Below are 15,646 nucleotides of genomic sequence, written 5' to 3'. Positions count from 1 at the left end.
TTCTAAACCCTAAAAATGCTTTAAAACCTGAGTTCGAGGCCCTAAAAATGTTATTTTTATTCTTTTAGAACCCCATCATTCACTTTTTTGGAGGGTCGTTTGACAAAAACTCACATCGTCGTTCTTAGTATAGCGTAAAAAAAAAACAAATAAATGAACTAATACTTTTTGGAGGTTTTGAAGCTTAAAATTGTCGTTTGCAAAAAAACCCTTCAAGGTGTGCAAGGAGGGACGATTGAAAGGGGGCGGGGTTAACCTCAGCAAACCACGCCCACTTAGAAGTCAATGGTGTGAAATGATGGAAAGGGGGCGGGGCAAACATCAGAAAACCACGCCTACTTAGAAGACAAAGGTGTGAAATGATGGAAATGGGGCGGGGCAAACATCAGAAAACCACGCCCGCTCAGAAGTCAAAGGTGTGATGTAAAGGGGGCGGGGCAAACACCCGCAAACCACGCCCACCAAAACGATCCCACCCATCAACACAGAAGCGATAAAGTGCGTCGTGACGTCCCGCTCGACCGAAATCCACAGCAAAGTCGTTTGAAGGTCACACAGGAAAAGTCGGAGCCTCCTTTTCAAACGGGGGCGGTACCTGAGTCCGGCGTCGGTTCCAGGGGGCGGGGCCCGGATGCCGCCCCCTGGTGGAGCACCAGGGCGCAGTCGCTGCTGTCCACGGTACCCTCTCCCATCAGAGTCAGGTCCGAGAGGGCGTCCTCTTCCGGGGTCCGGCCCCGCCCCGAGTCCAGGCTCTGCGACTGATGGTTGAGAGGATGTCCGGCGGGGCGGCGAGGCGTTCGGGGGCGCAGGAAATCCGGCAACTCCAGATGGGTCCGGTTCAGCGGGCCTCGCTGGTCGTCCGCTCGGTGGCTCTGAGCTTTGGAAATGAGCTCGAAGAACTCTGCGCGGAGCAGAACAGGTAAGGACGGAAACGGCGAGGGGTCGGGGACGGCGGAGCGAGAGCCAAGCTAAGGACAGCGAGCTAGCGAGTAGAGGTTAGCGGGGTTACAAAGACAGGAAAGTTTTCGGGGGTTACCTTCGGCTTCCTCTATATTTATCTTTTTCTGCTTCGCTTTCGCCGCCGGGGCCGCCGTTTGAGGAGCGAGCGAGGGGCGGGGTCGGCCCCCGCCGCCGTCGCCGGACGGCCGGTCCTCCCCCTGGGGAGCGCACACCTGTCAAGGTACCGTAGACAGCGGGGAGGGGGCGGGGCTTGAAAAAAGAGGAGGGGCTAACGCTAACACGTGATGACTCCGCCACGGCCGGTTAGCGCTTTTTGCTAACCAGGAGCTAAAAGCCAAAGTTTTCTACCCGTTAGTGAAGAATAACAGCAATTTGGTTTTGAAAAACAGAAAAAAAATGAAGTGAAATGATTGCAAAAACAAAACAAAACAATATTCTGAGAAACAGGGAAAAAAAATCTGTAAAAATGGGGAAAAAACAAACAAAAAGAGGAAAAAAAATTGGAGGGGGAAAAAAATCTGACCTATCGAAATCAAACTATCCCCCCCCCAAAAAAAAAATTCAAAAGTAATTAGAGAAGATGGAAATAAACATACCTCACACTTCAAACTGAAAATTAGACTTCAGAAATGGGAAAAACAAAAGAAAAATCTCAAAAACTGAAAATAAATGGTTTCAGAAAGCCCCCAAAATATGATGAGAAAAAAAAAAAACCATATTCAGGAAAAAAATTGAAAAACAAAACAAATATAATGTGAAAAATATTTAGTAAAACAACAACAAATCTTAAACAGGAAAGAAATAAAAAAAGTGTTAGGAGAAAAATAGGTCAAACAAATGTTCTGAAAAAAAATCTGAAAAACTGAAATGAAACAATTAAAAAAAAACAAAGTGGGAATGAATAATGTGTAAAAAATATTCATTTTAACTAAAATAAACAAAAAAAAGGATTGCCAAAAACAAAAATAAATAAGACCTAAAGTCCTGAAAAAATATTCCAAAACCCCCCCAAAATATTATGATATATGGAAAAAAAAATCTGAAAAACTGGAGGCGGGGAAGTAAATCAGAAAAATATGCAAAATATATTCAGTAAAGAAAAAAAAAGGAATAAAAAAATATTTAAAACAATAAAAATAAATTATATATATATGTATTTGTTGAAACAAGAAAAATGTACAGTATTTACAGAAACTGAAAAAAAAATTAAGTAAGTAAGTAAGTGAAGTACATCTGGAAAACTGAAAAGGAAAAAAATGGGAAAAAAGATAAAAATATGAAAAAGCATATAATAAACTGTAAAAGAAGAAACAAATCTGAAAAATGGGAAAGAAATTTTCAGTAAAACAAAAACAAAAATCTGAAAAACAAAAAATCTGAAAAACTGACAACAAATAGATGTAGAATGGGCCAAAATATTTGTTCAAACTAAATGAAAATCAGGGGGGGGGGAAACGAGTCCCATAAACAGAAAAACATTTCTAAAAACATGAAAAAGAAATAATATAAACAGAAAACAAGTAAAAAAAAAATCTGAAAAAAGTGTAAAAATATTCATTCAACCCAAAAAGTAGGAATGATCCAAAAAACCCAAAGCAGATCACAGTGGAAAACGCTTACACCTGTCAAACAGCAGGGGGCGGGCTAACGCTAACGTGCGACCACTCCACAATGGCGAGTAAGCGCTTTTTTGCTCACTTGGAGCAAAAAAAAAGCCAAAGAACCTCCCCTAGTCAGCAGAAAACACACCAGGTAAGCACCCAGGACTTCAATATTGCCTCGGACCCCTTGGATTTAGGATCCTCGAAAACCCCGGGATACAGCGCCCCCGCCTTATGGCGTTTTCGCTCGACAGCGTGGTATCGGATGTGATTTCGGAAGCCTCTTTCCGACATTTTCAATGTCGACTTTGCGGTCTCTTAGACGCTGCCCTGCTATTGGTCGAGGTGCTATCGAATACCGAAATCCTATTGGTTCACGTCACGGCGTCCCAGAATTCCCGACGTGCCCTATTTCTTTTTCTTTTTAACATTTAAATTGCCACACATAAACCTCCATTCCAGTCAAAACGATCCTTGTAGGGTATTTATATTTACCCCAAAAAAACTACGAGCGCGCTGATTTTCTCCTCATCTAGATATTCTCCCTACTCGCACTGAAGCCGATTTTATAGCAACAAAATACAAATCTCATTCAATTGATTTTGCAATACAGCACTTAGGAATGGAGGAGATATTCAAGCGGTTTAAAGCCAAAATGGATATGGAGTGTCTCAGCTAAGTGTTTTTTTGCAAGCTCTCAAGAAATATGAAACGTGTTCACTTTTTCCACAGGTTGTTTTTCTTCAATATTCTAAAGCTGTTTGAAGGGTCAGGTTTGTGTGTCGCTATATAGTCATTTGCAACTCGTTCGTTTTGGTGTCGGTAGTTTGCAAGGTCACCGCATGACTTTTGAATGAAGTGACTCGTACCTGGAACTCTGCGGTCAAGGTCAATCTAAGACAGGGGTGTCAGACAGGCGGCCCGCAGGCCAGATCAGGTTCGCTAAGGGATTGAATCCGGCCTGCGAGACAATGCTGAGGGAAGCACAAGAGAAAAACGAGCTACAGGCTGAAATATGTCCACTTGATGTTGCCAAAGCCAGGTGCCTCTCACAAACACTGTACTTGTATTTACCCCTCTCTCTCTCTCTCTCTCTCTCTCTCTCTTATCCTTTATCTTTCTCTCTCTCTTTCTCTCCCTCTCTCTCTCTTTTCCTCTGTTTTCTCTCACTCTCCATCTCTCTCTGTCTCTTTTCTCTTTCATTGTTCCTTTTTGTCTCTTTCTCTGTGTCTTTTTACCTTATTTTGCTCTCTTCCCTTTATCTTTCTCTCTCTCTTTCTCTCCCTTTCTCTCTCTTTTCCTCTGTTTTCTCTCACTCTCCATCTCTCTCTGTCTCTTTTCTCTTTCATTGTTCCTTTTTGTCTCTTTCTCTGTGTCTTTTTACCTTATTTTGCTCTCTTCCCTTTTCCTTTTCTCTTTCTCCCACTCCTTCTCTCACTCTCTCTCTCTTTCTGTTTTCTCTCACTCTCAATCTCTCTCTCTTTCACTCTTTCTGTCCCTTTTCTCTTTCTTTGTTCCTTTTTGTTTCTTTCTCTGTGTCTTTTTACCTTATTTTGCTCTCTCTCTCTCTCACTCTCCATCTCTCTCTGTCTCTTCTCTCTTTCTTTGTTCCTTTTCGTCTCTTTCTCTGTGCCTTTTTACCTTATTTTGCTCTCTCTTCCTTTTTCCTTTTCTCTTTCTCTCACTCCTTCTCTCACTCTCTCTCTTTCTCTGTTTTCTCTCACTCTCCATCTCTCTCTTTCACTCTCTTTGCCTCTTTTCTCTTTCTTTGTTCCTTTTTGTTTCTTTCACTGTGTCTTTTTACCTTATTTTGCTCTCTCTTCCTTTATCCCTTTCTCTCTCTCTTCACTGTTTCTCTCTCTCTTGCTTTCCCCTTGCCTCTTTCTCTCCTTCTCACTTTGTAGTTTTCTTTTTATCGCTCTCTCTCTCTCTCTTCTTTTCTCTCTCTTTTCTCTCTCTCTTTCTCTTTTCTCACTTTGTTTGCCTCTTTTTCATTCTCTGGAATCTACGAGTCCGGCCCCCGAGAGAATGTTTGGTCTTTCGTGTGGCCCCCGAGTTCAAATGAGTTCGACACCCCTGATCTAAGGTAAAGAGTCGGAGACGTCCCGACATCGGAGAATCCCTCCGACGTGGCCGCCAAACAAAGGCGACTCGACCCCGCCCCTAAAGCTCGGAAGTCAGCCGCCATTGGTCGGCAGAGAAAGCGGCCGGGAAAAGGTTTGCCCATGCGCCGAGCAGAAAGGAGACCCGACGAGACGCAAAAGGAGACACGGACAAGCACTTAGTAGCGGGGCGTCATCATCCGGTTAGCAAACGTTCCCGGTGGGGGAGCAAAAAGGGGGAGGGGTGAGGGGGGGGGGGGGGATGCCGGGACCAGGACCAAAAAAGGGGGTTTTCTTACGCTGGATGAGGCGCTCCTTCCCGTGGGCGCCCCCGTGTGGCCTTTGGATGCTATTGAAGAACACAATAGTCAGTCTCCTGTGGTGACACACATATGCCCCCTTCCCCATTTCTGTCTTTTTGTCTGCTCTGCACTCGAATCGTGCTCTTCCGGTCACCGAAGCGCTTTACAATGTGCTTCACACTTCTTTTTTTTTCCTCTCTTCAGTTTTTCTGATTTTTGTTTTTGTTTTACTGAATATTTCTTTCCCATTTTTCAGATTTCTTTCTTTTTTTACTATATAATTTTAGTTTTCCAGATTTTTATTTTAGACTTACTTAATATTTTTGATGTTATTGAATTGACTATAAGGGATTTAATATATTAATAAATATGAATAAATTAGATTTTGCTGAACGCAGTGGGGATTTTTCACAGGGATGGCCCGACCTGGACAAAAATGATGTTTACAGAAAAACAAGAACGAGGACAAGGGGTGACGCGGGAAAAGGAGACGAGGTTTGTGATAAGCTTTCTTGTTGTGAGTCCTTCAGACATGGCGGCGTCTTTCGGCGAGGAGGCGGCGGCGCGCCTATGGGAGGAGGATTCAGCACGCCCCATGGGGGGTGGCCGATGCCCCGATGTGTCAAAAGGACGGAACACGGAAAACAGAGAGGGACAGCAGAGACAGACGGGAGACAGATAAAGCGAGACGGGGTAACGAGACGAATCGTCTCCTGCTGTAGCCCTTCACTGCAGCCTTGAAGGGGGCCTAGCAATGACCGGTGTGCTTGCTATGTTAAAAATGTTGGCAGCGGACAGCATGAAGCCAAATAAATTGCGGCGCGAAAAGATTTCTTCTTTTGGGATTTTTGCGCCTTAAAAAATGGAATCACCATTTCCAAACTCCATTTTGGATTTCCTCGGCTTGTCTACGCGTGATGTTCAAATTGATATCTACAAATACAGAAATATGCAAAAAGACAGAAATCGGGACGGGGGCAATTGATATTTTCCCGGCATTGTACAAAACCGTTCAAAAGTTTGGGGTCGCTTATAAAAGTCTCTTATTTTGAAGGGAAGAGTAATGTTCTTTTCATGGAACATAACATGAAATTCATCAAAAACACAGGCAAATGACGATTTGATCTGCAAATGTCTGCTTTTTCGAATGCGATATCTAAATAAGTCTAAACAGTTAAGCTTTTTAGAGAAGCTATAAAACAGACCTTCCTTTGAGCTCGTCCAGTATCTGGAGCATCCCATTTGTGGGTGTGATTCAACCAATCCGAAAAAGAGAACTTTTGTGTGGAACTGAAAAGTCTATTCTTCTTACATTGAATTGAAATCCATCCATCTGATCTATCTTTCTTTTTTCCTATTCTCCCTCTTTCTCTTTCTCTTGCTTTCCCCTTCTCTCTTTCTCTCCTCCTTTCTTTCTCTCTTTCTATTTCTCTTTGGATTTCTTTCTTTCTCTCTCCTTCTTGCCCCCTCTTTCACTATTTCTTTTTTATCTCTTTTTTTTCTCACGTTCTCTCTCTCTCTCTCTCTCTCTCTCTCTCTCTCTCTCTCTCTCTCTCTTCCTCTCTCTCTCTCTCTCGCTCTTTCTTTTTCTCACCCTCTTTCTTTTTCTCTTTCTCTCTTTCTCTTATTTCTTTTTCTCAGTTTTTCTTTCTCTTTAATCTATTAGTCCGGCCCACGGCAGAATGTTTGTTCTATCGTGTGGCCCCCGAGTTCAAATGACTTTGACACACCTCTGCTTTAACTAGAGTCGAAAGAGAAGTGGTGAAAAGTCCATTTTCTAGTCTGAGGAATAGATGCCTGTCCCTGTCGTCACTGCCCAGGACTTCTTGAACCTGTTTCAACAGATTAACTGTTGTTTTCTCTTATTAATGTGGACTATGTTTTGCGTACTGTTAGCCAATGCTAAATGGATTCCACCCTGGATTCTGACTTTCCTCAACCTGAGTTTTTGAGTTTTCCCTTGCCCGCATGTCGGTTTCAGATCAGGGTGTGATTGTGGAAAAGACTCGAGTGACCCCAAACTTTTCCACGGTGGTGTATTTTTCCGCCACGAGCGAAAGTGGGCGGAGCTACCTTTACCCGGAGAACGATCCACCGAGTCCAGAACGACTCGCAGTCCGTCCAGGTTGGAGATGGGGAGTCCCAAATCCAAGGGCTCCGATTCGCCGCTCTTGAAAAGAAAGCGGAAACGCCGGCCAATCAGACGCGAGGACGCCGGCCCCGCCCCCAAAGAGGACCACTTACGATGCGGGCCACCAGCTCCGAGAGGCGGAGTCCGTATTTGGCCACCACCGGTCTGAGGACTTCCGTGACCGGCTTGGTGGGTTTGGCTTTCAGGCCCACCGAGCGGTTGATGGGGACCAGGTCCAACCTGTAAGGAGAAAACCGAAAGCTCGGAATGGGTGATGCGTTCACGGGCCGCGGGAAAAAGGAGAACGGACCGGAAGAGGGTTCGCTTTTCCAGGCGGAGGTCCCGAGAACACAAGGTCATGCAGTCTTGGTCCAGAACCAGAGGCTGCAAACAGAAAAAGGACAAAAGGAGAATCCTTAAAGGGACAGTGTCCAACACTTGACCACTAGATCTTGCTGCGTTGTGTTGTGCAACCGAGGAGAAGCGCGAAAAAGCACAAGGAAGAATACAAACTATGAAGCCTCAAAAAGACCAAAACGAAACGGTTTCTTTTCGTTGTTCTTGCCCGGCCTTTTTTGCAGCTTTTGGGTAAAAAATATTTTTATTTCTGTTTTACAATATTTCCCTCCTAGATTTATCTTGTTATTTTTTCCGTTTCTCCCGGTTTTGTTCAGGTTTTTTAAAAAAAAAAGTATTCTAGGCGTTTTACTTTTGTACTTGTGTTGTTTGGATATTTTTTTTTAATTTTCAAGTGCATTTTTTTTAGGTATTTAATTTCTTTTTATGAATCATCGTATTTTTTTTTTTTAGATACGTTTCAAGGTTTCCTGATTGTTTTTTTTATTGTAAAAAGGTTTTAGGTATTTTTTTTATATACGTTTGTATTTCTGTTTTAAGATGATATTTTTCTAGATTTTCCAGATTATTTCTATTCCAAATTCTTAATTTTTAAGTTTAAAAAATGTTTTTTAGGTTTATTTTTTTTATATATCTTTTTTTAATCAAGGTATACCTGTTTTTGATTGTTTCCTAGTTTTCCTAACAGTTTTTGTAACCCGTTTGTCACAAATTTGTTTTCAGAATGTTTTAGAGATGGATAGATGTCTAGATATAGATAGATACATGTCTAGAGATAGATAGATAGATAGATAGATAGATAGATAGATAGATAGATAGATACCTAGATAGGTGTCTAGATAGATAGATGGATAGATACCTACATAGGTGTCTAGATAGATAGATATCTAGACAGATGTCTAGAGAAATAGATAGATAGATAGATAGATAGATAGATAGATAGATAGATAGATAGATAGATAGATAGATAGATAGATAGATAGATAGATAGATAGATAGATAGATAGATAGATAGATAGATAGATAGATAGATAGATACATGCCTGGATAGCTAGATACCTAGATAGGTGTCTAGATAGATAGATGTCTAGATACATAGATAGATGTCTAGATAGAAAGATGTCTAGATATAGATAGATAGGTATATGTTTAGATAGATAGATAGATGTCTAGATAGATGTCTAGATGTCTATATACATAGATAGATGTCTAGATAGATAGATACCTAGATAGGTGTCTAGATAGATAGATAGATGTCTAGATACATAGATAGATGTCTAGATAGATAGATGGATAGATACCTACATAGGTGTCTAGATAGATAGATGTCTAGATACATAGATAGATGTCTAGATAGATAGATGGATAGATACCTACATAGGTGTCTAGATAGATAGATGTCTAGAGAAATAGATAGATAGATAGATAGATAGATAGATAGATAGATAGATAGATAGATAGATAGATAGATAGATACCTAGATAGGTGTCTAGATAGATAGATGTCTAGATACATAGATAGATGTCTAGATAGAAAGATGTCTAGATATAGATAGATAGGTATATGTTTAGATAGATAGATAGATGTCTAGATAGATGTCTAGATGTCTATATACATAGATAGATGTCTAGATAGATAGATACCTAGATAGGTGTCTAGATAGATAGATGTCTAGATACATAGATAGATGTCTAGATAGATAGATGGATAGATACCTACATAGGTGTCTAGATAGATAGATGTCTAGACAGATGTCTAGAGAAATAGATAGATAGATAGATAGATAGATAGATAGATAGATAGATAGATAGATAGATAGATAGATAGATAGATAGATAGATAGATAGATAGATAGAGATAGATAGATAGATACCTAGATAGGTGTCTAGATAGATAGATGTCTAGATACATAGATAGATGTCTAGATAGAAAGATGTCTAGATATAGATAGATAGGTATATGTTTAGATAGATAGATAGATGTCTAGATAGATGTCTAGATGTCTATATACATAGATAGATGTCTAGATAGATAGATACCTAGATAGGTGTCTAGATAGATAGATGTCTAGATACATAGATAGATGTCTAGATAGATAGATGGATAGATACCTACATAGGTGTCTAGATAGATAGATGTCTAGAGAAATAGATAGATAGATAGATAGATAGATAGATAGATAGATAGATAGATAGATAGATAGATAGATAGATAGATAGATAGATAGATACCTAGATAGGTGTCTAGATAGGTGTCTAGATAGATAGATGTCTAGATACATAGATAGATGTCTAGATAGAAAGATGTCTAGATATAGATAGATAGGTATATGTTTAGATAGATAGATAGATGTCTAGATAGATGTCTAGATGTCTATATACATAGATAGATGTCTAGATAGATAGATACCTAGATAGGTGTCTAGATAGATAGATGTCTAGATACATAGATAGATGTCTAGATAGATAGATGGATAGATACCTACATAGGTGTCTAGATAGATAGATGTCTAGACAGATGTCTAGAGAAATAGATAGATAGATAGATGTCTAGAGAAATAGATAGATAGATAGATAGATAGATAGATAGATAGATAGATAGATAGATAGATAGATAGATAGATAGATAGATACCTAGATAGGTGTCTAGATAGATAGATGTCTAGATACATAGATAGATGTCTAGATAGAAAGATGTCTAGATATAGATAGATAGGTATATGTTTAGATAGATAGATAGATGTCTAGATAGATGTCTAGATGTCTATATACATAGATAGATGTCTAGATAGATAGATACCTAGATAGGTGTCTAGATAGATAGATGTCTAGATACATAGATAGATGTCTAGATAGATAGATGGATAGATACCTACATAGGTGTCTAGATAGATAGATGTCTAGAGAAATAGATAGATAGATAGATAGATAGATAGATAGATAGATAGATAGATAGATAGATAGATAGATAGATAGATAGATAGATACCTAGATAGGTGTCTAGATAGGTGTCTAGATAGATAGATGTCTAGATACATAGATAGATGTCTAGATAGAAAGATGTCTAGATATAGATAGATAGGTATATGTTTAGATAGATAGATAGATGTCTAGATAGATGTCTAGATGTCTATATACATAGATAGATGTCTAGATAGATAGATACCTAGATAGGTGTCTAGATAGATAGATGCCTAGACAGATGTCTAGAGAGATATATGTCTAGATAGATAGATAGATAGATAGATAGGTAGGTGTCTAGATAGATAGATAAATAGATAGATGCCTAGGTAGATAGAGATAGATAAATGTCTAGATGTCTAGATGTCTAGATAGATAGATAGATGTCTAAGTCGATAGAGATAGATAGATGCCTAGATAGATGTCTAGATGTCTAGATTGATGCATAGAGAGATAGGTAGATAGATACTTTATTCATCCCTGTAGAATGTTTCCTTTTTTCATTTCTGTTTTTCTGAATATTTGTTTTAGTTGTTTTCAGTGTTTTCGAATGATTTGAGCTCATTCTTTTTAGGTAATTCTTTATGGTTTCTAACGATATTTTTCGTTTTTTGGAATTTGTTTTTTCAGTTTTCCAGAATATTTTCCCCTAGATTTTTTTGTGTTTTTTAAAATAAAATGCATGGTATTTTCTTTTTATTTCCCCCTCTTTTAATCATTGTATTTCCGTTTGTCAGATATTCTTTTTTTTTTTCCAGATTATTTTTCACCATCTCTTATTTTTATAAGTCATTGTTTTCAATCATTGTATTCCTGCTTTTTTATTTCATCATTTCTGCCGATTGATGTTTGTATCCTGTTTCTCGTGTTTGTTTTCAGATTTTTTTTTTGAAAACCTATTTTTGGGAGGGGGGTAATTGCTCGAGTTTTGGGGTTATTCTTTCAGTCATTTTGTTTTTTGTATTTTCCTTTTGTAAGAAAAGGTTTTTCTTCATATTTTTGGCCATTTTTCTTTTCAGTTTTTGCCTCGGCCTCGGCTCGTCCTCGATAGCGTCGCCGCGGAAACGTGGTGGAAACAAAGGAGAGAAAAACGCGTCGGGGGGCGGAGTTAAGGGGCGGGGCCTGACCTTCTCGCCCCCGACCAGGAAGAGGTCGATGGCGGCCATGTTGATGCGGAGTTTGTGGCAGAGTCCGGCCAGGACTTCTCGGACCGAGACGTCGGCCCTCAACGTCAGCGGGCGACAGGAACCGTCCGGGAGGTTGACGTTGCACTGCCTGGGGGGGGACGGGACCCCTCCTACCCGGGACACCTCCCCCTGAAAACACGCAAACGATGAGGGTCGGACCCGGTCCCGTCTCGCGCTAGTAATGGCTATCCCCTAGCTCGGGGGTGTCCAATTCCAAGAAAGGAAAAATAGACAGGAAGAAAAAAAAAAAGAGTGATAGAGAAAGAGAGAAAGGAGAGCAAGAGTCGAAGATAACAAAAGTAGAGACACAGAGAAAAGTATGAGAGATCAGAAGGCATGGGAAAGAAAAAGAGAGAGAAAATGCAAAAAAATGAGAGCGAGAGAGACTGAGAAAGAGAGATAGTGATAAAAAAGAAAGTGAGAAAGAATAAGAGAAAGGAGAGGAAGACACAGAAAGAGGAGACACGTTGGAAGAAAGAAGAGAGATAAAATGAAAAAAGAAAAAGAAATTGAGAGCTCAAAAGAGAGAACAAAAGAGAGAGCGTGGAAAAACATGAGAGAATGAGAAAGTGCGAGGGAAAGACGGAGAAAGAGACAGAGAGAAAGAAAAAAAAAGAGGAAAGTTGAGAGGGAAACAAAGAGAAAAGAAAGCAATAAAGAGAACAAGAGAAAACAGAGAAAAGAAATAGAAAAAAGAAACAAAGAGGAAAAAAGTGAGAGAACAAAAGAGAGAGAGAGAGAGAGAGAGAGAGAAAGGAGAGACAAAAGGAGAGACACGGAGAAGAGAATGAGAGAATGGAAGACAAAAGAAAAAGAAAAAAGAAGTAGAGGAAAAGCAAACAAAATGAGAGTGAGAGAGACTGAGAAAGGGCATAAGAGAAAAAAGGAGAGAGAGAGAGAGAGAGCAAGAAAGTGAGAAAGAATAAGCTAACGGAGAGGAAGACACAGAAAGACAGATCAGAAGAAAGAAGAGAGAGAAGAAGAAAAAGATAACTCAAAAGAGAGCGATGGAGAGGCAGTGGAAAAACATGAGAGAAAATGAGAAAGTGCAAGGGAGGGATGGAGAAAGAGACACAGGAAGAGAAAAAAAGAGAGAGGCAAGTATAGAGGGAAACAAAAATAGAGAAAGCAAGGGAGAGAACAAGAGAAAACAAAGAAAGAGAAAAAGAGAGTGAGAGAACAAGAGAGAGAGAGAGAGAGAGAGAGAGAGAGAGAGAGAGAGAGAGAGAAAGAGAAACTGAAAGGAAGAGAGGGATGATTTTTCTTTCCATGTTGATTATTTTTGTGTCACCGACCTCGTTCTTGGCGGGGTTGGCCAGCTCCAGACTGGCGCCCGAGGACAGAGACCCCTGGGACTCTCGGCGCCCGTGGCCCCCCGAGAAATCTGGAAAAGAAGACCCGCTCTCAGAAAAAGAGGGCGAGAGAGAGAGAGAGACGGCCGGCGGGGGGAGAGAGACACCCACTGTAGTTGAGGTCTCCCAGCTCTCTCTTTTTGGGGCCTTTCCCGAAACTCCTGTTGCGAGACCAGGAGAAGAAGGTCCCCTTGCGGCGTTCCCCGGACTCCTCCCGGGAATCCTCGTCCAGGGAGCGACCCGACTTGCTCCTTTTGTCCTCCTGCCGGAAAAACCATCGTCGTAAATGGACGGAGACCCCCTGGAGAAAAATCGGGTGCAGTTGCGCCTCCGCCGCACTAGGGGGCAGCGGCGCTCTCGTTGCGCAAGGAGCGGAAACACCCAGCGAAAAATGCATCTATAACCCGGAATTCTCGAAAGAGCGCGAGAGGATTTCCTCTTCCGAGGGGGTGCGGGACAGATAATCATTGAGAGATACTAAAGGGGTGTCTTTTGTTTTTAAATTCTGCTGATTTCTGAATTATTTTTCCTGTTTCGTGTTATTTAATTTTTCAGTTTTCAATATTGTTTTTGTAGTTTTTTTTATTGTTTTGGGGTTTTGTTTTGTTTTTCAGGATCCATTTCCTTGTTTTTAATTGTCATTTTCAGGTGATTTTTCTGACCAGTTATTTTTCCCGTTCACCCTAAACGACATTTTGTTTTCAGAATAGTCTTTTTTTGTTTGATTTCCTGAACATTTTTGCAATTTTTTTTTTGGGTGTCTGTCTTTGGCAGTTTTTCTTTTTTGGCGGGAGTTCAAATGTTTTTTATTCTAATTGGCAATAATTGTTTTGCAGAATTCTTTTTCTCTTGTTTTTTTCCAGATTTTTTTTTTCCCGTTTCTCATTTCTTGGGGGAATATTTGGGGGATTTTTCTTTCTTTTTCTTTTCCTTTTGTTTTCCTCAAAGAACATTTTTCTTTTCTGGTCTTTACAATGATGTTGTTAGTTTTTTTCTAAATATTCTTTTTGATTTTTAGGATCATTTTTTTCCAGTTATCAATTTTTTCTTAATATTCTTTTCAATTTTTAGGATCGTTTTTTTCCAGTTATCGAATTTTCTAAATATTCTTTTCAATTTTTAAGATCCTTTTTTGCAGTTATCGAATTTTTCTTAATATTCTTTTCAATTTTTAGGATCATTTTTTTCCAGTTATGGAATTTTCTAAATATTCTTTTCAATTTTTAAGATCATTTTTTTACAGTTATCGAATTTTTCTAAATATTCTTTTCAATTTTTAAGATCATTTTTTGCAGTTATCGAATTTTTCTTAATATTCTTTTCAATTTTTAAGATCGTTTTTTGCAGTTATCGAATTTTTCTTAATATTCTTTTCAATTTTTAGGATCATTTTTTTCCAGTTATGGAATTTTCTAAATATTCTTTTCAATTTTTAAGATCCTTTTTTGCAGTTATCAAATTTTTCTTAATATTCTTTTCAATTTTTAAGATCCTTTTTTGCAGTTATCGAATTTTTCTTAATATTCTTTTCAATTTTTAGGATCCTTTTTTGCAGGTCACGAAAGAGTTTTCCCTGTTTTCCCTGGATCTTTATTTCCTGTTTCTCCGATGACTCTTTTCATATTTTTCCCCAAAAGTTTTTCAGGTAACTTCTTACCTTTCTGTTTTGCGGAATATTTCTTTTTCTGAATAACCTTTCCCTTTTATGTATTCTGAATATTTTTATTGAATGATTTGGGGATAATAGTCATGATAATAAACAATTTTGTTCAATTATTTTTAATATTTTTTCCTGTTTTAAAAAAAAAAAAAAATTAGTTTTTCAGGTTTTTTTAAGTGTTCTTTTCATTTTTTAGGAATAATTATTTTTCCCTTTTTTCTGAAATAATTGTTTTCAAATCTTCTCCTTTTTCATTTTATTTCTGGGTTATTTTTCAGATTTGTTTCAGACCATTTTTTATTTTGTAGGTATTTTTCTGAAAGAATCCTTTTCCATTTTTTTTCTCTCCTGTTTTTGGAGGTTTGTTTTTAAGTCTTATTTCCGTTTTTTTCCCCTTTGTTTTTCGATATTTTCAGGGGATAATTGTTTTTCTGGTTTTCAGAATCATTTCTTCCCAGTTTTTTTTTCTTTTACGTTTTTGGGAACGATCGTTTCCCTCGGTTTTTTGAATCGTTTTTCATGGTTTTTTTTTTCGTTTTTGTTCCCGTTTCTCATTTCTTGGGGGAATATTTGGGGGATTTTTCTTTCTTTTTCTTTTCCTTTTGTTTTCCTCAAAGAGCATTTTTCTTTTCTGGTCTTTAGAATGATGTTGTTAGTTTTTTTCTAAATATTCTTTTTGATTTTTAGGATCATTTTTTTCCAGTTATCAATTTTTTCTTAATATTCTTTTCAATTTTTAGGATCGTTTTTTTCCAGTTATTGAATTTTCTAAATATTCTTTTCAATTTTTAAGATCATTTTTTGCAGTTATCGAATTTTTCTTAATATTCTTTTCAATTTTTAGGATCATTTTTTGCAGGTCACGAAAGAGTTTTCCCTGTTTTCCCTGGATCTTTATTTCCTGTTTCTCCGATGACTCTTTTCATATTTTTCCCCAAAAGTTTTTCAGGTAACTTCTTACCTTTCTGTTTTGCGGAATATTTCTTTTTCTGAATAACCTTTCCCTTTTATGTATTCTGAATATTTTTATTGAA

General features: G+C 38.6%; 1 protein-coding gene across 4 annotated transcripts in view; it reads right to left on the bottom strand.

Moving 5' to 3' along the window:
• Positions 1-435: 435 nt before the first annotated feature.
• Positions 436-15,646, bottom strand: part of rgs12b (regulator of G protein signaling 12b) — a 59,794-nt gene continuing 44,583 nt past the window's right edge. The window contains exons 11-19 of one of the 4 annotated variants that reach the window (XM_088341238.1): positions 13,064-13,214; positions 12,896-12,984; positions 11,541-11,729; positions 7,407-7,480; positions 7,210-7,336; positions 7,039-7,135; positions 4,963-5,012; positions 1,037-1,157; positions 436-901 (exon numbers count right to left, since the gene is read on the bottom strand). In XM_088341238.1, the coding sequence (XP_088197364.1) occupies positions 579-901; positions 1,037-1,157; positions 4,963-5,012; positions 7,039-7,135; positions 7,210-7,336; positions 7,407-7,480; positions 11,541-11,729; positions 12,896-12,984; positions 13,064-13,214 (1,221 nt within the window). In that variant the 3' untranslated portion in view covers positions 436-578. The remainder of the gene's footprint in view (positions 902-1,036; positions 1,158-4,962; positions 5,013-7,038; positions 7,136-7,209; positions 7,337-7,406; positions 7,481-11,540; positions 11,730-12,895; positions 12,985-13,063; positions 13,215-15,646) is intronic. The other 3 variants (XM_088341239.1, XM_088341240.1, XM_088341241.1) reach the window with 3 other exon arrangements.

This window comes from Urocampus carinirostris, chromosome 8 (assembly GCF_059441175.1).
Source record: "Urocampus carinirostris isolate Australia breed hairy pipefish chromosome 8, RoL_Ucar_1.0, whole genome shotgun sequence".
NCBI lineage: Eukaryota > Metazoa > Chordata > Actinopteri > Syngnathiformes > Syngnathidae > Urocampus > Urocampus carinirostris.
Note: the sequence above shows the minus strand (reverse complement) of the source record. Positions and strands in the feature narration are given on the sequence as shown.